The sequence below is a fragment of the Penaeus monodon genome, chromosome 39 (assembly GCF_015228065.2).
Source record: "Penaeus monodon isolate SGIC_2016 chromosome 39, NSTDA_Pmon_1, whole genome shotgun sequence".
Lineage (NCBI taxonomy): Eukaryota > Metazoa > Arthropoda > Malacostraca > Decapoda > Penaeidae > Penaeus > Penaeus monodon.
In genome coordinates this window covers 33,475,009-33,498,786 of record NC_051424.1, presented here as the reverse complement: position 1 = coordinate 33,498,786, position 23,778 = coordinate 33,475,009, and the positions used below count along the sequence as shown (strand labels likewise).

The window sequence follows — 23,778 nt, the reverse complement described above, 5'->3', positions numbered from 1 at the left end:
TTTAAATTTTTGCCCCCTGGCATCAGTTGGCTAACATTAGGCAGTAAATTTTTGCCTTTCAGATCTGCTTTGTGTGATCTAGTCTAAAGCTTTGGGAATATTTTTATTTTTATTTCATGATTCTTGCATGAGGAAAGGTAGTGTGCATGATTCTTTGTTTAGCACATGTAGTTACCCAATTGCCATTAGATAGAGATCAATAGGCCAATTTACTGTGTCATCCCACCCGACACTTGGTATTAGAATGTTGTCTGGAGTAAATTGTAAGCCAATTAGAAACTCCAACATATCCTCAGTTCTTGTTAACAGCATTATGTTTTAGGAATGTGTTTTATGTTCACTATCTTTTGTGGTGTATTTGATTGAAATTCTGTAATTTTATGCTATGTAATTTGCATTAGACTCCAACAACTTGTTTTGCTATTTGTAAAAAGACAAGAAAGAAAGACTCTTGTTCCAGACATGCAGTACCTTGCCCAAGTGCCCAAAACTTTCAAAACAGCTTTCTGAACTGCGGCTGCACCAGTTTGGCCCACAGCGATGAGAAGAAGTACGTCTGTGCATTTGGTGAGTCGTTTGAAGTTCCCCACGACGTATATTGTCCTGATGAACTGTTTGATGAACAACAATCACTTGGCTTTTAAGAATGTGGACGTGACGTGACTTGTTGCCATTCAGAGTATAAATATGTGGATTGATAATATATATTTGTATCAGGGAATGAGTTGGTCATTTAAGAAGTGATGATATCAATTCCAAATAAATACTGCTTTGATTTGGCTTCATAAATTGTGTTTGTATTGATATACATTATATTATATCATTACTTATATAATATATTAGTATATATATATATATTATATATATTATTATATATATTATATTTATATATATTATATATATATATTATATATATAATATATATATATATATATATATATATATATATATGTATATCAATACAACACAATTTATGAAGCCAAATCAAAGCAGTATTTATTTGGAATTGATATCATCACTTCTTAAACTGACCAACTCATTCCCTGATTACAAATATATAATTATCAATCCACATATTTATACTCTGAATGCAACAAGTCTACTTCACTCCACATTCTTAACAAGCCAAGTGGATTTGTTGTTCATCAAACCAGTTCATCAGGGAATTCAATATACGTCGTGGGGGAACTTCAAACAACTCACCACAAATGTCACAGACGTACTTCTTCTCATCGCTGTGGGCCACCTGGTGCAGCCGCAGTTCAGAAGCCGTTTTGAAGTGTTTTGGGCACTTGGGGCAAGCGTACTGCATGTCTGGAACACAAGAGTCTTTCTTTCTTTCTTTTCTACAAAGAGCAAAACAAGCCTGTTTGTGAGTCTAATGCACGATTACATAGCATAAAATTACAGAATTTTCAATCTAACAATACACCACAAAAGATAGTGAACATAAACACATTCCTAAACATAATGCTGTTAACAAGAACTGAGGATATGTTGGGAGTTTCTAATTGGCTTACAATTTACTCCAGACAACATTCTAATACCAAGTGTCGGGTGGGATGACACAGTAAATTGGCCTATTGATCTCTGTCTAATGGCAATTGGGTAACTACATGTGCTAAACAAAGACTCATGCACACTACCTTTCCTCATGCAAGAATCATGAAATAAAAATAAAAATATTCCCAAAGCTTTAGACTAGATCACACAAAGCAGATCTGAAAGGCAAAAATTTACTGCCTAATGTTAGCCAACTGATGCCAGGGTGGCATGACATACATGCTATGTCCAATTTGATTTTAGGTTATTAATATAGTTTAAAGAGATCTTTTCACAAATGCTCAGTTACTAGTCCTACCTGATTTCACCAGTTTACCCTTTTCTTTGATTTTGGAAAACACAAGGAATAGTGATATCAGGTCCAGTCATTTAGACTTACGAACTGAATCCCTGGCAACTACTTGTAGAGTCATCTATATGTAAGCAAAATTCTTAAAACTATATGTACCCAGAACCAATGGGTTAAGCTTCAATCAACTTTACTTTTCTCCCTTTTGGGAACAGTAACACCCATCATCCACTTCTCTCACCTGTGTTGCTATGAAAGATGGCCATGTGCTTTCCATAACTCTGCCGCCACTTGAATGATCGATCACACTGCAGGCAAGTAAACTTTGCAGCCTCATGCTTTGTGGTGATGTGCAACTGCAAGTAGTATGGGGTCTTGCAGTCTTTCTTGCAAAGGCTGCAGACATTACCACTCCCTACAGAAAGAGTTTGGATACAAAAAAAATTATTTCTCCCATGAAAAGATGGGAAAGTTTAAAATCATAGATATGAGACGATATATAGAGAAAAATAGTTCAATAAAAGTAGATATATAAATACTAACTGCCAAAGATTTCTAATGCCAGTCTTGAATGCTAGAAGATTTGATTTTGTCTAGTAACCTGTCCAGTAATCTCTGAACTATGGATATTGCCATGCTGGATTAAAAAAAGTTTATATGCTTTAGGCACCTAGATATGGCTTACAGATTAACTAAAAACCCAAACTAGTACCTAATTACAGAAGTCAGAAATTGAATTTTGAAAAAGTAATGATGCATGAACTGCAAAATTATATACATTTTGTGTGCACTTTGGAACAACTTTCTTCAGTTGCGTTTTCATCCATCAGAGATGAGAAAGAAGCAAAGCTACTTCTAGATTTTGAAGAGGAGTTCTACTTAACAAAGTAACAAAACCAAACAAAATTACAATGAGGGACAAAAATATTCCTTGCCTTATCTTTGCTTGTACATGGGAGGAGGCAGAGAATGCAGCATCCTATTATTTAGGTTAATCAAAAGCCAACACTATTCTATAGTGAGCCAAAATGTAATAGAAACATAACTACATGCACTGTGAAAGTCTTTAAAAGAAAATGTGGTCAATACCAAGTGGTAGTAAGAAAACTTAAGTTAACCCATAATTGACGGGTAGCATTCATAGTGGCCCGGGCCTCGCTGCCGGGGGCTTATATCGTCGCCCGAGCATGCGCGACCACTCATGCCAATTACCATATCCCATGCCGTTTCTTCGTAATACTACGAAGATATGTTGTATTTTCAATTTTCATTATTTTTTACAGTCTCTACTTGCCAAACTTCCAGATAAATCGAGACTGAAGGGTATTTTTGTTGTTATATAGACTCCATAGTTCATCATTATCGTACTATACCTGAATAAAATAAGAAAGTGTGTGGCATCATGAGTTGAAATTGTCGGTTTGTTTGCATTTTTTGGTTATTGCATGGTAAAAATGAGAATGTTTAGATGACTTAATCACACTTTCACTGGCAAAAAAATATCTTTTGCCGTGATGTAACAAAAAAAACTCATGCATTCCATGCATACTCTATGGCATGTGCGTACGTGCCTCCGGCAGATGGTCCCACCATGCCATGGCATGTACGTACATGCCACCCGTCGGCAATGGTTAAATCAGATTCTATCCCTCATCAAATTCAGTTCTTAGTGCCTGAAAGAAGATGGGCGGTACCCCAAGATGGCCATAGGTATGAGCCACTAAGAGCACTTTTTCTTGAACTTACACCAAGTAACCAAATAAGTATTGCAAGATTTTTATCTATGCAATATTGTATGTGAGCAACATATCACCTGGAATGAGAGAACTCTGGACTGGCAACATGACAACAGGGTTGTGAATCCTGATATAAATTTTTATTAATCTCTTCTCTAAGAATAAACAAGAAAAGGCTATCAGAAAATTAAATGAGTTGCAGTCCAGTTTTCCCCCCCTCCTCCTCACCTATATGCCTTACCCCCATCTTTGTGGACCGACTTGTGAATCCTGAGGGACTCCTCGTGCCGGAACTGCTTCCCACACACGCCACATGAGTGGACTACATTCTGGTGTGTCTTGAGGTGCCTTTTCATGGTTCTGCGTGTCTTGAAGACCTTTCCGCACTCAGAACATGACTTGTTGATGGGGCGGTGGGTGAGCAGGTGAGCATCCAGCCCGCTCTTCTCCACAAATGCCTTGGTGCAGTACTCACACTGGAAGGGGAAGGGGTCTATGGTTAGACAATCCTGCATGAAGGAGGTTGATGGTTGTAAGATGAAGGGAAAAGGGAAAAGGGAAAAGGGGTAGGGGGTAGGGGAAAGAATGGAGAGGGAAGGGGGAAATGGGAATGAACAGAGAGAGAGAGAGAGAGAGAGAGAGAGAGAGAGAGAGAGAGAGAGAGAGAGAGAGAGAGAGAGAGAGAGAGAGAGAGAGAAGCATCAATAACAAAACTCACTGTGAACTTGCGATTATCCAGATGATAGTTGATGTGCCTGAGCAGTCGACTGCGACGCTGAAACTGTTTGCCGCAATAAGGACACCTCTTCTCCCCATATCCAGTGAAAGCCTCATCCTCATTCAGCGTAATTTTTGAGTCACTGAAATGCATTACAGAAAGCAAGATTATAACCAAAGAAAAAAGGTCTATATACATTTCTCAAGTACATATTAAGTAGACAGATAGATAAATATATTATGAGTTTGACTGATTCATAGATAAATAGAAAAATAGATTTGCCTTTATGAATGTCTTGAATGCAAAACAAGGAACTGAAACAATCCTCATTAACCCTTTCCCGACGGGTGGCATGTACGTACATGCCATGGCATGCCTGGACTATCTGCCTGGGGGCATGTATGTACATGTTATAGTGTATGTATGGCCATGCCATGAGTTTTTTTTTACAATACGGCAAAATAATATTTTTTTGCCACTGAAAATGTGATTAAGTAGTTTTTAACACTTTTTCTCATTTTTCCTATACTATGCATTTCATGTGGCCAAATGGTTACAGCGTCGGACTCAAGACTGTCACGATGGCAATCTGAATTCGAGGGTTAGTACGATACAATTGACCGCCACGTTTTCCCTTGGGCAAGGAACTTCACCTTGATGCCTACCTAGCCACTGGGTGGGGCCAAGCAGCCCAAGTCAAATGCTGGTCCCAAAAGGCCGGAAATAGAGAAATGATTACCTAAAAAGGTACCATCGCATTCTCCGTGGAAAGGAACTGGGAGCACCTACCACGTACTCACTCCAAGGCATCCAATGAAAACTACAATTAAGTATCATGCTATGACCACGGCGGCTCAGACATGAACCTACCGTTAAAAGAAGAATGCATTTCATAAAGGCTTCTCGGGCTTACGAGGTTAGCGTAAAAAAAATTATATCGGTAATCGACTACATTGGCCAGAGATATTATATAGCATTCACGAATTGATGATGTAAAACCACATGAAAATACCAATATGTATTTTTTAAAAAAAGAAAAAAAAAAAAAATGTATTTATAAAAACACTGAACATGAAAGTATGTCTATATGGAATTGATAATATAAACCTGTTGAAACTAAAGTTATCTTATAAAATAAAATAAAAATGCTAGGGTGACGATATAAGCCCCTGGCAGTGAGGCCCCGGCCACTATGAATACTATGAAAGGGTTAAAGAAAAAATCCCTACCTGGCATCTGACTTCTCTAGCCCTCCATCGTCAGACAGGAGTTTGTTCGTCTTCCCATCGCTTCCATCCTCACACTGGGAAGCCCTAGAACAGTCTGGTTCCCCTCCAGCTGGCCTTTCTTCTGCCTCTGTCTTGATGTCTATATCAGTATTTACAGAATGTGTTGTTTTCATGTGCTGTTTGTAGGCCTCATAACTCTGGAGCCTTTCTTCATTCTAACACTTGTTCAATAAACAAAAACCAAAGCAGGTGTTAAATCACAGAATAAATAAAACTAATTTGATCCAGTAGTGGACCTGACATTACATATAGGTTTATCCCAACATCTAGGGATTTTTTTTCTCTCCTCTTTTCTATCTCTGCACAGCCCCAAAAGTTACACTGGCCCCCTTTAACCACAATGTCAAAAAAACACACTTCCCAAACAGCCTACCTGCAAGCAAGGCATCGTGCTTGCTGGCTGCAGTGCACCGAGGAGATGTGGACCTCATACTTGGTCTTGTTCTTGCCTTGCCACCCACACATGTAGCATGTGAAGACATGGTCCTCCTGGACGTGGCGGTCTCGGCTTACCTTGGTCCTGGGGAGAGGAATTAAATTTTAGTCATATACACTTGGTTTTCATGCATATCAAATTAGATTCTGAATGAACACGGGTAGGACTGAATGCACTCACTCCAAAACCAAGGAATAGGGCAAGTGGAGATTTAAAATGTTCTATCTGGTCCCCCAAAAAGGGGCCTTTAGTTCTACTGACGAAGGATAAAAATACACCACAGTTGTTGGTATATGGAATAAAACTTCCTGTGTCATATGCACCACATGGGTCTACCATACTGACCTTAAACAGCTGAGTATTTCTATAAAACAAGAGCACAAGTAATAAATAAAAAAAAAAAAATTGAGTGTCTCTTGCTAAAACAAAAACAAAGTTATTAGCAATAAAAAAGGCATTCTCATACAAAAAATATATATACTCAGGAATATAGAATATGAAAAAACATGGAATTAGTAGAAAAAAATGAAAAAAAAAAAAAAAAAAAAAAAAAAATTCAATGTAAAACAGCAGAAATGGAATCAATAAAACTGATCACTTAGGATGTAAAGCTCTTCTTCATTTGTGGTTCATTTTCATTCAAACATTTATTTTTTTCTGGACTCTGGCTTAAACTAAAATTAATATTTTATTATCCTCAAACCTACCATGAAAAATCTAAAGAATCAGAAAATATTCTTCTTGGGTTAGAGCTTTTGCATGAACAAAAGAGGTCCATAGAATTACCTGAACATAGCATCACATTTATCACACTCCCAGAATACAGTCTTCTGGTCACTCCTCCCTGCAGGTCGGCCCCTCTTTGCATCAGGTTCGGCAAGCTGGTGTTGGTGTGGGGGGTCCTGCGAAGACGGAAGACAAAACTATTCTACAAAGTCACTGGTACATACAAACCACCTATCTGAATAAATTCACAAAGAATCAATGAATTACTCACCACTATTTCTACATACAATTACAATACCCATGAACAAAATAAAAATACTTTCTGCTTAGTCTCTTCATATCACACCCATTACTGATTTGTCGACACATATACTCATCAAATAGAGATTCTTGCAAAAACATACCTCACTCGGTGCTCTCTTCTTCTGTTCCTTTATCTTCCGGAGACGAGCAGATCTGCGCACCTTTGTATCTATGTCACTGAGATTGCTGAGATCATCTGCCTCCTCAAAAGATCCTTCAGCTAGACTGTATTTTTCTGATTCCTCTTCATTGCTTGTACACACACTGTGCACTGCAGAACTGGGGTCTCCAGGATCTGTATGTATCCTACTGTCATAAGCTGAGCATGGTTTAGATAAGTCATCACTGGCACTAGGATTAATATTAGCACCTGTGAATGATCCTGCCCTATCTGGCATATGGCTTACATCATTCTGAACAGAATCTGTGGTGTTCCCACTACTCATGACCTGTGGATCATGGCTGTCTATCTCACTCCTTACTGCATGAGTGTCAAGTACCTCTGAGAAACTCCTATTACCACAACTGCTACCTATGTCTGCATAGCTTTTCACTCGCACCAGACTTGGCATAGCACTGGCAAAATCTTGCTCTCTGTTCCCCTTCAACCAAATTTCCCTCGAAGAGGTGTCATCTTTAACTGTGCCTCCTGGGATGTCTTCCCTTCTCCCTGTGGCCCAGAGCCCAACAGATGAGTCACAGGACTGTCCAACCTCTGTAGACAGAGGCTGGAGGTCTTCCAGGATTTTCTCATGACTTTCATCTTCCTGCTTTCTGTCATTTTCTGTGACTGCTTTCTCACAGCTGACCTTCTTCCCCTTTGGAGGCAGCACTGGCATGAATGGGAGTTACATGGATCCTGGACTCCTGCTCTGATGACAGCTTGGAATACAGAGCAGAGTAATTGCTTGAGTCAAATTCCTGAATGCCATCTTCAATGTCCCTCAAGAGATGCTCCTTTCTGGTGTGGCTTCCAGGGTCAGTCTCCCTTGTGTTGCTGCATGCTAGCTGTTCATTGGATCTCTCATGTACATCATTAGGAGCTGCTTCTTCATAATGTTTAATGGGTTTCTCTCCTGCTCTCTCCTCTGCAGTGGGTGCATGGATTGTGATGATGCTGCAGTCTGAGAACTCTCCAACTTCCTTTTGCGTGCAAAGCCTCTGCTGTGAATATGCCTGACCATTTTCCTCTGTGCTCTGCTCCTTGAACCCTTCATCAGGAACTTTGACATGAATCTGGAAAGCTCTTGATTCTTCATAGCCATTTCCTGCCTCTAGTGAAAGGCCCGAATAGTTCTCACTAAAGACTTCACTTGCAGCAATGGCCAGGGCATCAGGATGGCGCCCAGTTGGTGTGGGGTATGGCAGTGGTGCCAACGGGGAAGGGATGGTCAGGACTGGGTGGTGTTGTAGGATCTCACTAGACCGCCCCCCTTCCGTGCTCAGGACCTCCTCTGTGATTAGGTATCCCCCAGCTGCCTCCACCTCAGAGCTCAAAGGCTGAGGCAAGATGTATGTCTTTCCATCGGTGGTCAGCAGGGTGACGGCACCACTTGAGCCTTCAGCCCTTGGTGAGCTCATGGCATTCCTCAGAGTGCCGCTGCCCCGCGATCCTACACTACCGCTTTCCTGCATCTCTGACTCCACAATGGAAGCTGATGTGATCTGGATGACCTGGCCATCCAGCAGCTGGACCTGGATGTGGTTGGCAGACCCCAGGCCTTCTGCATCACTCTCAGGAAAAGTTGCCAAGACTGTGTGGGAGTTGACACTTCTTTCAACATCGACCACATTTCTCCCTGACGATGGCAATCCCTCAGCTTCCGGCACTGGTGCCCCTCTCTGCTGCTGAGCCCCATCCCCAGCTGGCACTGAGTGGCCTTCATCCATTGTTGCACAGCTGTTCCAGCTGTTGTCATCTACAACACATCTGCAAAGTAACAGACATTATTCTTCATAACAGAGAAACCCTGGCATTTCATTATAAACCTTACCAAATGTATCTTTGGATATAAAGTTTTAATTATTATGAAATACGTTAAACACATCTCAAGCAAACATTACTATTTTAAGCCAAAAACAATTACTATTTCCTGCCACTTCCATTTGCATGTGAGTGTGTGTGTGTGTGAGTGTATATATATCAACATATATTTACATATATTTACATATATATATATATATATATATATATATATATATATATATATATATATATATATATATATATATATGTGTGTGTGTGTGTGAGTGTGTGTGTGTGTGTGTTCTTACCTAGCTGTTTCAATACGGGAGAAGAGCTCAACTCACATGGTCCCATCTGCTATATTTAAATTATCATATAACTTTTTAAATTGATGCACATTTTTGGCACACACATTATTTGGATGATTGTTCAATGTTTCAATAGCTCTGTTTGGGAAACTGAGCTTCTTAACATCTTTCTCGCATCTTTTTACTTTCAACTTTTTTATGTGTCCTCTCTTCCTTCATGTTCAAAATTATAAAGTCATCTTTGTCTGACTTCACCCTTCTGTAATATAATTGAACATCATTATCATGTCACCTCGTTTCCTTCTTTCTTCTGAAATAGTAAGACCTATTTTCTGTAGTCTTTCTTCATAGCTCATATCTTTTAGAGTAGTTTCCCATCTTGTGGCTGCTCTTTGAACTCTTTCTAGTTTATCTATATCCTTATTTAAACATGGACTCCATGCCACTGCACCACACTTAAGACTAGGTCTCATGATGGCTGTAATGATCTTTTTTACCATGTCTTCATCCACATACACAAATGCCCTCTTCATGTTGGCAATCAGCCCTAGCATTTTATGAACCTTGTCATTTATATGATCATTTGGGCTTTATGATCATTCCAAGGTCTTTTTCTTTATATGTTTGGTTTTATATTACATCTCCTAATTTGTATTGGTATGGTGGATGATTTTTACTTTCTCCAAACCTGACTACATGGTATTTATTGGTGTTAAATTCCAGAGAGAGTGAGAGAGAAAGAGAAAGAGAAAGAAAGAGAAAGAGAGAGAGAGAGAGAGAGAGAGACGAGAGAGAGAAGAGAGAGAGAGAAAAGAGAGAGAGAGAGAGGAGAAGAAGAGGAGAGAGAGAGAGAGAGAGAGAAACAGAGAGAGAGAGAGAACAGAGAGAGAGAGAAAAGAGAGAGAGGAGAGAGAGAGAGAGAGAAGAGAGAACAGAGAGAGAGAAAAGAGAGAGAGAAACAGAGAGAGAAACAGAGAGGAGAGAGACGAGAGAGAGAGAGAGAGAGAGAGAGAGAGAGAGAGAGAGAGAGAGAGAGAGAGAGAGAGAGAGAGAGAGAGAGAGAGAGAGTGGAAGAAAATAAAACGAAAGAGAATATGTTCTCAAAAAATAATTTTTGAAAAATAATTGTTACCCTGGATTATCTCCCTCAACCAGAAAACATAAACCAAAGGGAAAATTTAATCTTTGCTTTTGAAAATCTGACATCAAGATATTCATACGAGTGTCAATAACAGTAACAATCTAATATATTTGCATTGATCTTTATTCATGTTGCATAAATCTGGCATAACAGGAAGTATAAAAGCAAAGTTTACATTCTCAGAAAGTATACACATCCCCAAGAATAGCATAGTACAAAATAGCCCTGATGAAGATGAAATATGGTAGAGTATTTGTAATGTAAATCTATCGATACATGGATAGATATAGTGACAGAAAGGATAGTAATCTGATACATAAGACCTTGCAATTATTTTAATGCGTTAATGAGTAGTACTATAACTTTATATTGATAGATAAATAGATGGATTTCTATATTACACACAGTATGAACTTTGATTTATTTTTAGTAGAAGATAAATCAAAATCGTTGCAGGTGCCAAGGATAAAACATTTTTTTTTTACTAATTCTCTATTTTGTAATGGCCGTCCTTTATATTTTTCGTCATACAATGCTTCATGTTCAGGTTTAAAACATAACTAAATATTGTTAATAATTTGGCTTCAAATCCAACGGGGAAGTTAAAATCTGCACTGAGAAAATCATTTTATTCGTGACATCTTCGGCGGAGTCTCCCTTCTGGAAAAGCTCCCCGGCGGCCTTGCATGTCATGCCACAGGCGTCGATGTCCTGACGCCCCGACCGAGAGACCAAAGCGAGGGGAAAGAGGGGCAGCAAAGCGAGGGGAAAGAGGGCAGCAAAGGCGAAATCGAAGGGAAACGAGGGGCGTCGCGGCGCCTCCTTCGCCGCACTCTTTGTTTACGTCGCCATGGCCGCCACAGTCGCGTTGTGTGGGCCGCGGACGCACCTTCAGCAACCCGGCCTATTTTAGCATTCTTGGGGCTTTATTCCCGAGTACTTTCCTATTTTGCATTGGAGATGAATGCATATTGGCTTTTCCTATGGGTAAGAGGGATCTCTGATGCGGAGAACGGCAAGGAAAGAGGAATAATGAGTGTTTGTTGAAAAATTTACCTTACTGGCCTTGAGAAGGTGCGTTCATTGCTGCGATAATTATGAAATATTTTTTAACTTTGTATTGAGTTCATGCATAGGAATATTTTCACTAAACGTAATGAAATAAATAATTTGTTGTGGAAAACTAAGGCTTAACATCATGTTGAGAATTCAGAAAAATAGACTTATGATCGAATGTATGAATCAAAAAGGATGATTAAAAATCCTTTTGAAAAGACACAATGATCTTTTTTTTCTTGAGCCCATGCATAAATACCTACGTATATACATACATGTATACACACATACATATAAACATACTTACGTGTAAACATACATATGTACATACATACTTACATACATACATACATGAATACATGCATACATATATATGTGCATACATGCATACATGCCTGTATAAATACATACATACATGCATATATATATATATATATATATATATATATATATATATATATATATATATATATATATATGCAGACGTACATACATACATACATAGATGTATATATACATGCATACATGCCTGTATAAATACATACATACATGCATATATATATATGCATACATGTATGTACAATTACATACATACATAAATCATTTATACGTATCATCATCCCTGCAAGGGATAATATGTACTTTTTGCCATATAAAAAGGGCACATACATACCTAAAAGCCCTCAACACCCTACAACAACTACAAAATACATATAGATACTCCTAATAATACGTTTCTACTTTCATACATCTAAAATACATACATGCTACATACATGCATACTACATTTCATACATACCCTACATACTACATACATACATACCTACATACATACATACATAAAATACATCATACATACATACATACATACATACTACTACATACATACATACATACACATACCTACTACATAATACACACATACCCTCTCTCTCTCTCTCTCCCTCTCTCTTCTCTTCTCCTCTCTCTTTCCCCTCTCTCTCTCTCTCTCCTCTCTCTCCTCTCTTTCCTCTCTTTTCCTTTGCTCCCATCCATCTAATCTATCTAAACCCATCCATCTATTTAAACTTTCTGTCTATCTGTCCCATCATCTCTATCTATTTTCCTTTTCCTCTCTCCATCTATCTATTTTCTATCTTTTCTACTGTCTGTCTGTCCCTTTTGTCTGTCCTCTCTCTCCTCTCTCTTTTCTCCTCCCCTCTCTCTCTCGAACCCGGCCCCTTCCCGTTTTCGCCCAGTCTCTCTCTCTCCCCCTCCCCCTCCTCACTCCCCCCTCTCTCTCTCTTTTCTCTCTCTCTCCCCCTCTCTCTCTCCCCTTCCCCTCTCTCCCCCTCTCTTCTCCCCCCTCTCTTTCCCCTCTCCTTTTCTCTCTCTCTCCCCATCTATCTATCTATCTATCTATTTATCTGTCTATCTATCTATTCATCTGCCTGTCTGTCTGTCTATCTCTATCTATATTTTTCTCTCTCTCTCCCCTATCTTTCCCAACTAACCCTTTTTTTTCCCCTCTCTCCCCTCTCTCTCTCTCTCTCTCTCTCCCCTCCCTCTCTCTCTCCTCTCTCCTCTCTCCCTCCTCTTCCCCTTTTCCCCTCTCTCTCTCTTTTCTCTCCTCTCTCTCTCCCCTCTCCATCCCCTCTACTATCCCATCTATCCATCTATTTATCTTTCTGTCTATCTGTCTATCTATCTCTATCTATATTTCTCTTTTCCCACTCTCCATCTAATTATCTATCTATCTACTGTCTGTCTGTCTGTCTGTCTGTCTGTCTGTCTGTCTCTCTGTTTCTCTCTCTCTCTCTCCTTTTCCCCCTTTTCCCCTCCCCTCCTCTCCCCCTTCCCCCTCTCCTTTTTTTCTCCTCTCCCCCTCTCTCCCCCTTTTCTCCCCTCTCTTCTCTCTCTCTCCCTCTCTTCCCCCTCTCGCTCCCCCTTTTCCTCTCCTCTCCCCCCCCTCTCCCCTCCCCCCCTCTCCTCTCCCCTCTCCCCCTCTCCCCCTCTCTCTCGTCCCCCTTCTCTCTCTATCCCCCTCTTCTCTCCTTTTTCTTCCCCCCTTTTTCCTTTTTCCCCCCTTCCCCTTTTTCCTCTTCCTTCTTCTCTTCCTTCCCCTTTCTCCCCTCCCTCTCTCCCATCTTCTTCTCTCCCTTTCTCTCTCTCCCCCCTCTCCCCCCCAAATTTTCCCCCCCCTTCTCTCTCGTCCCCTCCTTCCCTTCCCCCCCTCTCTTCTCCTTTTCCCCCTCCCTCTCTCTCCCTCGCCTCTCCCCTCTCCCCCCTTTTCTTTCTCTCTCCCCCAATCCCCCTCTCCCTTCCCCATCCCCTTCTTCTTCTAATCCTTTTTTCTCTCTCCTCCCCTCCCCCTCCCCTTCCCCTCCCCCCCTTTTCCCCCTCCTCTTCCTGGGTTCCCCCTCCCCTTTTCCTCTCCCCTTGGTCTCCTTCCCCTCTCTCTCCTTCTCTCCTTTCCCCCTCTCTCCCTTTACTCTCTCCCCTCTCCCCCCTTCCCCCCTCTCTCCCTTTCCTCTCCCCCTCTCTCCCCCTCCCCCCCCTCTCTCTTTTCTTTCTCTCTCTCCTTCCCCCCTCTCTCCCTCTCTCCTTTCCCCCTCTCATCCCTTCTTCCCCCGCTCTCCTCCCCCCCATCTCTTCCCTTCCCTCTCCCTCTTTTCTCTCCCCCCCCCTTTTATCCGTCCTCTCTCCCCCTCCCCCTCCCTTTTTCTCCCCCCCTCCCCTTTCCTCTTTTCCTCCTCTCTCTCCCCTTCCCCCTCTCTCCATCTATCTATCTATCTATCTATCTATATGTCTGTTTATCTATCTATCTATCTATTTATCTATCTATCTATCTATCTATCTATCTACCTATCCCTATCTATGTTTCTCTTTCTCCCTCTCTCTCTCTCTATCTATTTATCTATCTACCTGTCTGACTGTCTGCCTGTCTGCCTGTCTATCTATCTATCTATCTATCTATCTCTGTCTCTATTTCTCTCCCTTGATCGATCTATCTGTCTGTCTATCTATCTATCTATCTACCTTTCTACCTCTATCTCTATTTCTCTCTCTCTCTCTCTCTCTCCCTCTCTCTCTCTCTATCTATCTATCTATCTATCTATCTATCCTTCTCTCTCATTTAGAGTTTATGTTTTCTGAAGCTTTGATGTCTTTTGTAATGTGAAAAAAATAAAATTTGAAAACCTTCTTTATTCAGAAGTATAAAATCGAGTGACTCTTATGAATGCAATTCACAATAAATTTTAGGTCCGCAAAACTTGGAGGCCATCGGAATGCGACGCCCACAGGTAGCGCTTATTTAGCTTTATCTAAATTCGGCCGTGCATGTATAGAGATATATAAGTAATTGAACACACACACACACACACACACACACACACACACACACACTCATACACCCACCCACCCACCCACACACACACACACACACACACACACACACACACACACACACACACACACACACACACACACATATATATATAATTACATTCCTCCACTCCCCAAAACCGACATGCGTATCCGAAAACATTATCCTACCCCCCCCCCCCAAAAAAAAAAAAAAAAAAAAAAAAAAAAACACCATTATCAGACGCAACCAGAGCAAAACGGAGAACAAAAAAAAGGTAAATGAAGTAAAGCAAAACAAACGGAGAAACGAAATTGAAACGAATTGAACAGGCGAAACCCGGCCGAGCATTCCGGAAAGGAACCGCCGGCCCAGTCGCCGCGCCGCCGCCGCCGCCTCGCCGCCGCGCCGCCGCCTCTTCAGTCTCGAGTCGGGGGCAGGTCGGACGTGCTTCCTTTCTCTGGTTTCGTTGCTTTCGGGATCTGGGCCGCGGGGAGGGCCGAGGGGGACGGTAGGCGAGGCGGACGGGCTGGGTTTCGAGGGGAATCGGGGTGAATTAAGGGGGGAAAAGGGAGAAATGTGGCGGCCATGTGGCTCTGTTTTGGTTCGGTGACGTGCGAGGCTTTCCGGATTTTTGTGACTTTTTTCTTACATTTTTACATTGTGTGATGTGGGGGATGAAGCCCATTATTTTTTTGAAGACCGTTAGACCTTGTTTGAATTTAGAGAAAAAAAAAGATGCTTATCAGCGATTTGGAAAACTTTCCCGAAAGTCAAATTTTTTTTACTCATTAATTTCACTGTCCATTTCAAGAGTTTTACCGAGGAGACTGAGGTTTCCTCGGGCGTCCCTGCCGACCCGAGGCGGCGCTGGCCTCGTGCTTGGCCGCCTTGGCCGCCGGGGAGAGGCGGCCCCCCGAGCGGCCAGGACCAGCTTTTCGCGGCGGAGGCGGCGGCGAAAGGCCGGCTGTGCCATTTCCCTCGAGTTGGTCGTGCCCTGCTGTGCAATCCCGAGCCCGGCCGTCATCGCGGCGCCGATTCGGGCGTGACGTGCCCAGGGGCCTTGGGCCGACTGGGCATGGGGCTCCCGTGGGCCGACTGGGCATGGGGCTCCCGTGGGCCGACTGGGCATGGGGCTCCCGTGGGCCGACTGGGATGGGACTACCGTGGGCGAACTGGGCATGGGGCTCCGTGGGCCGGACTGGCATGGGGCTCCGTGGGCGACTGGGCATTGGGGCTCTGTGGGCGATTTGGGCATGGGTTTTCCGTGGGGACTGGATGGGGCTCCCGGGGGCCGACTGGGCATTGGGGCTCCCGTGGGGCCGACTGGGCATGGGGCTCCCGAGGGCCGACTGGGCATGGGGCCCCGGGCCGACCTGGGCATTGGGGCCCGTGGGCGACTGGCCAGGGGCTCGTGGGCCGACTGGGCATGGGGTCCCGTGGGCCGACTGGCATGGGGCTCCGTGGGCCGACCTGGGCATGGGGCGCCCGGGCACGCTGCGGTCGGCGATGGAGCCACACCGCACGGCCCGGTTACGCGTAAGTAGCCGCGTTACATTACCTTAGTCACTTGATTCTAAAATTTTTTTGGGTTGAGACATCCAATGTTGCCAATTATTCCTTATGTCGGCCATTCGCATTGTAAATGTGAGAGTCTTGCTATTTTCCGTCGCAAGTGATGTAAATGTTAAGGCATCGGTATTGTTTACTCCGGCCACTTTGGAATTCCACACTTTGTAAACCAGACGCCTCCAAGCCCAAAATCCGTTCCTGCATTTCTCCCTCTGGGCCGCCCCCTTGGGGAACTACCCAGGAGGCCGTCCCAGGAGCAGATTTTAAGCGATTTTCCCAAAGGTTTATTTGCATATACCTAAACATTGCAGTATCATGCGAACTCTCATTCAAACTCAATCTTTCCTACCTTTTATTTCTCCCCTGAAGGGAGGTGAGCCTCCCCTGTATTGCCCCCACGCTAGCGCTTTGGGCCAACTTGCAGGAAACGAACATTGAGAACTCTGGCTGTGTGCGGGTGTTGTGGACTCCTCTGCTGCGTGTCTGCTCTTTCTGCAGGAAATGAGGCTGCTCTTGCTGTACCTGTGCTCGACTAATTCTGCTCTGTAGGATGGCAGTGTCCACTTCCCTTGTCGTTCTTGGTCATATTAACCAATGCATGTGCTGCACAACGGAATTATCAACTTGCAAAGGAAGTACCATAGATCAAGCTTGCACCAGTAAAGATTACCTTGTACCATTTGACTTTGTAACTGAAAGTATACTGAAAGTACAATTGGATTGTACAAGGATGCTGTTCTATATTTGTTTGATAATCTTTGTAGTTCTTGTGGAGTTGCTAGTAAATTTTGCATTATGTAAATGTGCATAAAAAGTTTATTTGGTTAATGTTACTGAGTGATGCACAGATAGAGGGAAATGGATACAGCCATCTTTAGAGCATAAAAAATGGTCATAAGCAACAGTTACTGCAGCGGCCTCATATTTACTGTGAAATGAAGAGATCTGCATGTCACTACCCTGAGGCCAAGTCCACAACACCTCGTACAGCCAGAATTCTTAATGTTGTATTCTCTAAGTTGGCACAAAGTTGACCCTGACTTTGGTTCTGGAGGTGCCTCACTCTTGGTAACAAATACTGCTTATTTAAAAATGTTTGAGAAGCTGTTGGGAACTTCTTTACAGTATTTTAATATTTAGAAAATTCCAATATTTTTAAGCCATTTAAAGATGTTATTGGCATAAATCTTAGATTTAGTTTGTAACTATACTAACAGCCTTTGTTTTTCCAGTCCCTGAAAACGCACCACAATGGGGGCTTATAAATACATGCAAGAGATCTACCGCAAGAAGCAGAGCGATGTGATGCGCTTCCTGCTGCGTGTGCGAGCCTGGCAGTACCGTCAGCTCAACAAGCTGGTCCGTGTCCCAAGGCCCACTCGCCCAGAGAAGGCCAGGAGGCTCGGCTACAAGGCCAAGCAAGGTACGAACTTTTTACTCAGGCTTTGAGTCCCTGATTGGAATTCTTTGATATTTAAGGGGGGTTCTAAAGATCTTGAATTTAAATAGGAAAGGCATTAGGTATAAAGTTTGTAAGGTGACAGAAGCTACTGATATGATGACCAATTATGCATCACCAACCGAGTGTCATGACGACAAATCCACACCGAAATTGCTGAGACATCTGAGATTAGGTGGAATGTAATAGGAACAATCAGGTATTTATGGTGTCTACATTCCCAGGCTTCGTCATTTACCGCATGCGTGTGCGCCGTGGAGGCCGCAAGCGCCCCGTTGCCAAGGGTTGCACATATGGCAAGCCCAAGAGCCACGGTGTGAACCACCTGAAGCCTGTGCGCAGCCTGCAGGCACTGGCAGAGGTGAGTGTTGTCCCACGTGGATTAATGTTTATTTTGATTAGTATCTTGGAGAATATTAATTTTCCAAGCTGTTAAAATTAAGGATATGAAGAGAATACTTGCAGGTGTATAGGGTAGTGGGGTGTAATTTTTTTAAAAGTTTAACTTACTAGAGAAATTTGTAATTGTGCAAAGATTCAAGATTTTGGTCAGTCTGGAAAGTACTGGAAGGGGACAAGGAGGTAAGGAAATGGTTTCTTGCAGGAACGCGTGGGCCGTAGGCTGGGGAGCCTGCGCTTGCTGAACAGCTATTGGGTTGCCCAAGACTCCACCTTCAAATATTATGAAGCCATCCTCCTCGATCCCCACCATGACAACATCCGTAGAGATCCTTCGGTTAACTGGATATGCGATGCCTCTCACAAGCACCGTGAGCTGCGTGGAAAGACTGCTGCTGGACGCAGACATCGTGGTCTGGGCCGTGGTATTGGCTACTCCCACACCAAGGGAGGCTCTCGCCGTGCACGCTGGCTCACACAGAACTCCCTCCAGCTGCACAGGAGGCGATAAACTTTTGTTTATTATTAAGCTCTTGGGCTTTATTAATAAAAAAAAAAATACAAAAATCGGAATGTTATTTTACTCCATCGGGGGTTAATAAAACACAATTATTATGCACTCATCTTATTTGACCTCCAAAGGGAAGTAATTGGTGGGAAATGTTAAGGCAAATCACAAAGGGATGTCCTAGATCTTTCTTTTAAAGAAAGAAATGCTAAAGAGTACTTGATTTAAATGCACAGCCCCACTGTAAACACAAATGTAGTGTAATATCAGAAATGAGATTTTCTTCAGTATTACCAGAATGAGCACTTCCGTGGTAAGTGTGGCATTGCTCACTAAAAGGGTATAATTGCTTTATGATCACAATTGAAGTTGGAACTGGTCAAAGCATTTTGCCTTAGCTACTGACAAGGGTTTTTTTTTTTTTCCCCTGGATTTTACACTAGTTAGTGGGAGAAAAGAATTGAGCAAAGATATTTTTGCATTATATTTATGCTAAAATATATTTAACATGCCCTGAAAACTGTAAGAGTATTGCTTCTTGCACCAGCATTTTGCGACTCGAGCGGAATCCCATTGCTCGGCACCAAGCAGCAGCCAGTTGGTAAGACCTTCTTTTTTTTATGTGAATAATTTGGAATTTATAGAATAACTTTGAAAGGTGAAATTTAAATATTGTTATGATAGATAATGCATCACCAAATGTCTTGACAAATCTCCATTGAATTGTTTTTAGGATTCTGAGTTTAAAGGCTTCAGAATTAATGTATGAATATCCTTACAATTTACATATGTTGAATGCGTTGAGCCTTCAAACCCATTGTTTAGGAATGTACATGTGGTAATCAAACGAGCAACTGAAGTGTCATGAACTTGTGGATTGTGCAGGCCTTGGATAAGGTGAGCTTAGTCTTTACATTTTGTTTTCTGGTATTTCATGCAATTCTGTTCAAGAGCGTTTTGAGTTTTTTCTCTAGTATAGCATGGAAAGTGATGACACCATGTACCTCACAGTTGGCCAGGTTTTGAATAACCTATATCTGACAACTTCAAATTGATTTTGCAAGTATTTTTAACAACCTTTCATGGTTTTAGGTAGGAACGCATGAACACTACATTGCTGTCGGTGAAATCATCTCATCAGTGTACCTATTTTGACATCGCAGAAGAGTGGGCAGTGCTGCAAGGTAGGAATCTGTTGCTGATCTATGAGTTGTAAATTTATTGCACAATTTGAAGAGTGAAGTGGCTAGTTCTGTTCCTTTGTAGCTGTTAATGACCAAGGTGTCAATGTGGCTACAAAATTTCAATACTTTAATCCCTTTGGCATGGAAATAGAATGTATCACTGAGTCTTGACACTTTGATTTTATATTTTTTTTTTTTAGATTTAACAACTCCAATTAGAGGCTTTAGAACTATATTTGACATAGGTCAAATCATAATTGTTTGCTATGGAAATTATGTACAGAGCATCAGTTGGGTTTTGCTGCTTGTTGCATTTTCATTTTTTTTTTTTTTACTTGTTATTTAAAAAAAAAAAAAATAAGCAGTCTTCAAAATTAACTTCAGTATTTCAAGGATCAGGAAGTAAAGGGTTAGATTGTGAAATTTGAAAGCTGCATCTTGAAAATTTAATTTGAATAGGCTTGCAAAGAATTATGGCTTTATGATGAGGAAATTAACTAGCATAACTGGTACATCAGGGGGTGATTAAATCTACAAAGGTTACTAAGTATTATGTATTGGGGAATTGGGAAATCTTGGTTTGGGTTTACAATGCACTTGTCTTTTCCAGGTTTTGAATGATGTGGAGGTGTGACAAGCCTAAGAATCGAACTATTAGCAGTTTGCATAAAGTGAGTTTTGAAATGCTCTTCTACAAAATTTCCACCCTTATGTTCCTTATGTAATGTTCCCCTTTCAATCCCACACATCCTATTGTTGTGCCCAAGTTTTGAAACGACCCGTACCTCTGCTTTCCCCCACCGACCTCCCAACCTATCAGACATCCTTACAGAATCCCACACTTTCTGCTTCAACAACCTATTCTCTTTCCTCAAACGCATACATAACCTTCATCTAATCTAACTCCTTACCACACCCGACCCTAACCCTTTCACTCACCAATTCCTTTGCCCAGCTTAGACAACTAATCACTAACTCAACCACCCTTCCCTAACATTAACTATAGTGCTACATGACCTTAGATGTCTAGCACATTTATCTTGCTTTTAACCATTAACCATTCTACGAAAATTTTGTTTGTGGATAAGAACTTTATCAAGATATTTCTGCCCGTGCTCTTCCTCAAAGCCTTTTAAATTTCTTGTAGGCAGAATTATTACAATTACTTGAAACACTACAGTAATGATGAGACACCATGCACCACACAGATGGCCATGTTGAGATTTAAATACCAATATCTGATGACTTAAGGCTCATATTTGTAAGCAATGGAATGTGGGTAATTTTTAACAGGCTTGTGTATTTTTAGGTATGAATGAGCACAGCAGTAGCTACTGCTAGGAAAACAAGCTTCACCTGTATCTGCCAGGCCACACCTATAGCTGGCATAGCAGACTCATGCCGGGTACGGCTATAGGCGTTGTGATGCACTAGAGCGCATCGAGTGGAAAGTTCCACATGTGGACTCCCAGGCTAATGGCAGGATGGTTCCCAGAACTCACTGGAGTCAGTGATGCCGAGAGATTTCTGATACCATCATTGAGGGGTTAAGTCTACTAGTCTGACATGCCTACGAAGGACTAAGTGGCTGTACTGGAGGTCTGGCAAGGTAAGAATCTGCTTCTCTTTTCATTCTTGTGAAGAGCAAAGTTGCTGCTAGATTCCCACATAAAAATCTTGCTTGATATGATGACCAATTATGCATCACCAACCGAGTGTCTTGACGACAATCCTACACCGATATTTCTGAGTTTACAGATAATTAATATTTAAGTCTGTTTAGAAGCCAAAACTAAGGTTTGAATGCTCTTACAGATTACATCAGGTTGATGTGCAGTAGAGCTGGCAAATGTCCAGTTGTCAAGGGCTTCTACATAAAACCCAAGCATTGTAAACCTTCTTACACCTGTGCATATTGTGCAGACTTCAGCCATGGTGTGTAGCCTTTATGAGATCCTAATCAGTATAGGTTTACATGAATTTTCATTAGCATAACATTGAAAATGATGAGATACCATGCACCACACAGATGGCTATGTTGAGCTTTGAATACCTATATCTGATGACTTTAAATTGATACTTGTATGGAATGGTATGTGAGTATTTTTAACAAACCTGTATTTTCAGGTAGAAATTGCATTGCTGTACTGCCAGTGAAAGTAACTGCTCCTGTGTACCTAGACTGACATGCCTACTCCTGTGTACCTAGACTGACATGCCTTCAAATGACCAAAATGGCTTATACTTCAAGGCAAGTAAGGTAAGAATCCAGTGCTGGTCTTTACTTCTTTTACACCAGTACTCTGTGAAGAGTACTGATGTAGCTTCTTTGTTCCTACAGTACAAAAAAAAATAGCTTGATATGATGACCAATTATGCATCACCAACCGAGTGTCTTGACGACAAACCTACACCGAAATTTCTGAGTTTTACAGACAAGAATATATAATAGTCCATTTAATGGCTAGAATTAATATATGTGAACATTTACAGGTAACATCTATCAGTTGAATAAGCTGTTGAATTGGGGAACCTCCTGTCACAGAAAGAATGTGCACATGGTAAAGCCAGAAGGCACTGAGCTTTCTGCTAGTTTTGGCAAGGTGAGTATTGTCCTTATTTTTCCTCTTAAGTTTTTCTCAATGTCTTCAAAACCATATTTTTAGTGTAGTACTGAAAGTGATGAGACACCATGCACCACACAGATGGCCATGTTGAGATTTAAATACCAATATCTGATGACTTCAAATAGTAAATGTAAGGTGAGAGAAGTTGGGTGTTAAAATTTCAAAGGCTAAATCTATTTTCAGGTATGAGCATTGCATTACCTAGATGAATTATCACTGGTTTACTTTGACTGAGATTCCAACAAAAAATTGAAGGCAGTGCTGCAAGGTAAGTTCCCCCACCCCCCTGTGAGTGGAAATGTATCTCAATTTGTACTGTTAAAAATACTGTTATATTTTGTTTCTGCAGCTTAGGAATGTTTAGAAATGATGACATACTATGCATCACCAACTGAGTGTCTTGACGACAAACCTTCACCGAAAACTCTGATTTTAAGAGGAGTATTTATTAAGCACAATTTGAGGCCTTGGAAATAATGTACAAATATCCTTACAGGTCACAGGATCCATTTAACATGCTTTGTGGAGCCTGTAAACAACAATGTCAAAGGGATGCACATGTGGCAAACCCACGACCTACTATGAATCTTCGTGTAGTGATTTGGTCACTTCCCTCATCATTAGAAGAGCCTAAGGAGTCGGAGTGCTCTGATAAAAGGTGTTGTTAGTTGCACCAGTCTCATTACTGCAACTTTCATGGAGATTAGCAGCCTTGTAACCTGTGGAAGCATCATGTTGCCTAGGTCGATGCTCTCCATTCTCCATATCACTTGCTTGTATTATAGTTTTGAAGTATGGCCATCAGCCATTCCTCATGTAAATCATGGTGAGGAATAAGAAATTGACAATTTATTTTGTATAGATTTATAATAAATATTATATTGTATTTTGGGTTTCTTTTAGAGATTCACATTAAAGAATTGAACATAATAAAAGATCATTGAAAGGATTGACTCTGCATTTTCTTAACGGATACACGGCTTATGCATTTTCCTTGTCTTTAAGTTGATGCTTTGTAGAATATAGATTTTAAATCAAGCATATAGTCCCTTCAAAAAATAGCCCAGCATATTGAATAATTTTGGTCTTTGTATATAACATTTGATCCTCTGCTCCTCTTTCCCAGTCTAAATCCAGATACTTCAATCTCTA

At 41.5% G+C, this 23,778-nt stretch overlaps 3 protein-coding genes and 1 long non-coding RNA gene across 4 annotated transcripts; 2 read left to right on the top strand and 2 right to left on the bottom strand.

Moving 5' to 3' along the window:
• Positions 1-1,203: 1,203 nt before the first annotated feature.
• Positions 1,204-11,558, bottom strand: LOC119597720 (zinc finger and BTB domain-containing protein 17-like; the record flags this gene model as incomplete). The annotated part of the gene is given in 10 exon segments (XM_037947331.1): positions 1,204-1,314; positions 2,094-2,267; positions 3,830-4,064; positions 4,307-4,448; positions 5,536-5,739; positions 5,969-6,115; positions 6,818-6,933; positions 7,162-7,881; positions 7,883-8,990; positions 11,532-11,558. Coding segments are annotated over 9 exon segments (2,917 nt in total), but the record flags the coding sequence as incomplete, so codon positions are not given.
• Positions 11,559-15,264: 3,706 nt separating this feature from the next.
• On the top strand, positions 15,265-18,922 carry LOC119597604 (60S ribosomal protein L15-like). The gene is made up of 4 exons (XM_037947193.1): positions 15,265-15,317; positions 17,682-17,872; positions 18,133-18,269; positions 18,513-18,922. Exons 2-4 carry the CDS (start codon positions 17,701-17,703, stop codon positions 18,816-18,818), a joined length of 615 nt encoding a protein of 204 aa, XP_037803121.1. The 5' UTR covers positions 15,265-15,317; positions 17,682-17,700; the 3' UTR covers positions 18,819-18,922.
• On the bottom strand, positions 15,696-16,358 carry LOC119597559 (basic salivary proline-rich protein 2-like). Its single transcript, XM_037947134.1, has one exon. The coding sequence runs from the start codon at positions 16,356-16,358 to the stop codon at positions 15,696-15,698; it is 663 nt and encodes a 220-aa protein (XP_037803062.1).
• A 2,069-nt stretch (positions 18,923-20,991) lies between the features above and the next one.
• Positions 20,992-23,512, top strand: LOC119597605. Its single transcript, XR_005230854.1, has 6 exons — positions 20,992-21,608; positions 21,815-21,934; positions 22,127-22,259; positions 22,493-22,602; positions 22,810-22,894; positions 23,123-23,512. It is a non-coding gene; the product is annotated as an uncharacterized LOC119597605 (long non-coding RNA).
• Positions 23,513-23,778: the final 266 nt, after the last annotated feature.

What these genes read in the sequence shown, in the direction of transcription:
- LOC119597559 (XM_037947134.1), bottom strand. Translation starts at nt 16,358, where the DNA reads ATGCCCAGGTCGGCCCACGGAGCCCCATGCCAGTCGGCCCACGGGACC.
- LOC119597604 (XM_037947193.1), top strand. Translation starts at nt 17,701, where the DNA reads ATGGGGGCTTATAAATACATGCAAGAGATCTACCGCAAGAAGCAGAGC. An exon ending in CGGCTACAAGGCCAAGCAAG is followed by an intron (nt 17,873 to 18,132) that starts GTACGAACTTTT and finishes CTACATTCCCAG; the next exon opens with GCTTCGTCATTTACCGCATG. An exon ending in GCCTGCAGGCACTGGCAGAG is followed by an intron (nt 18,270 to 18,512) that starts GTGAGTGTTGTC and finishes GGTTTCTTGCAG; the next exon opens with GAACGCGTGGGCCGTAGGCT.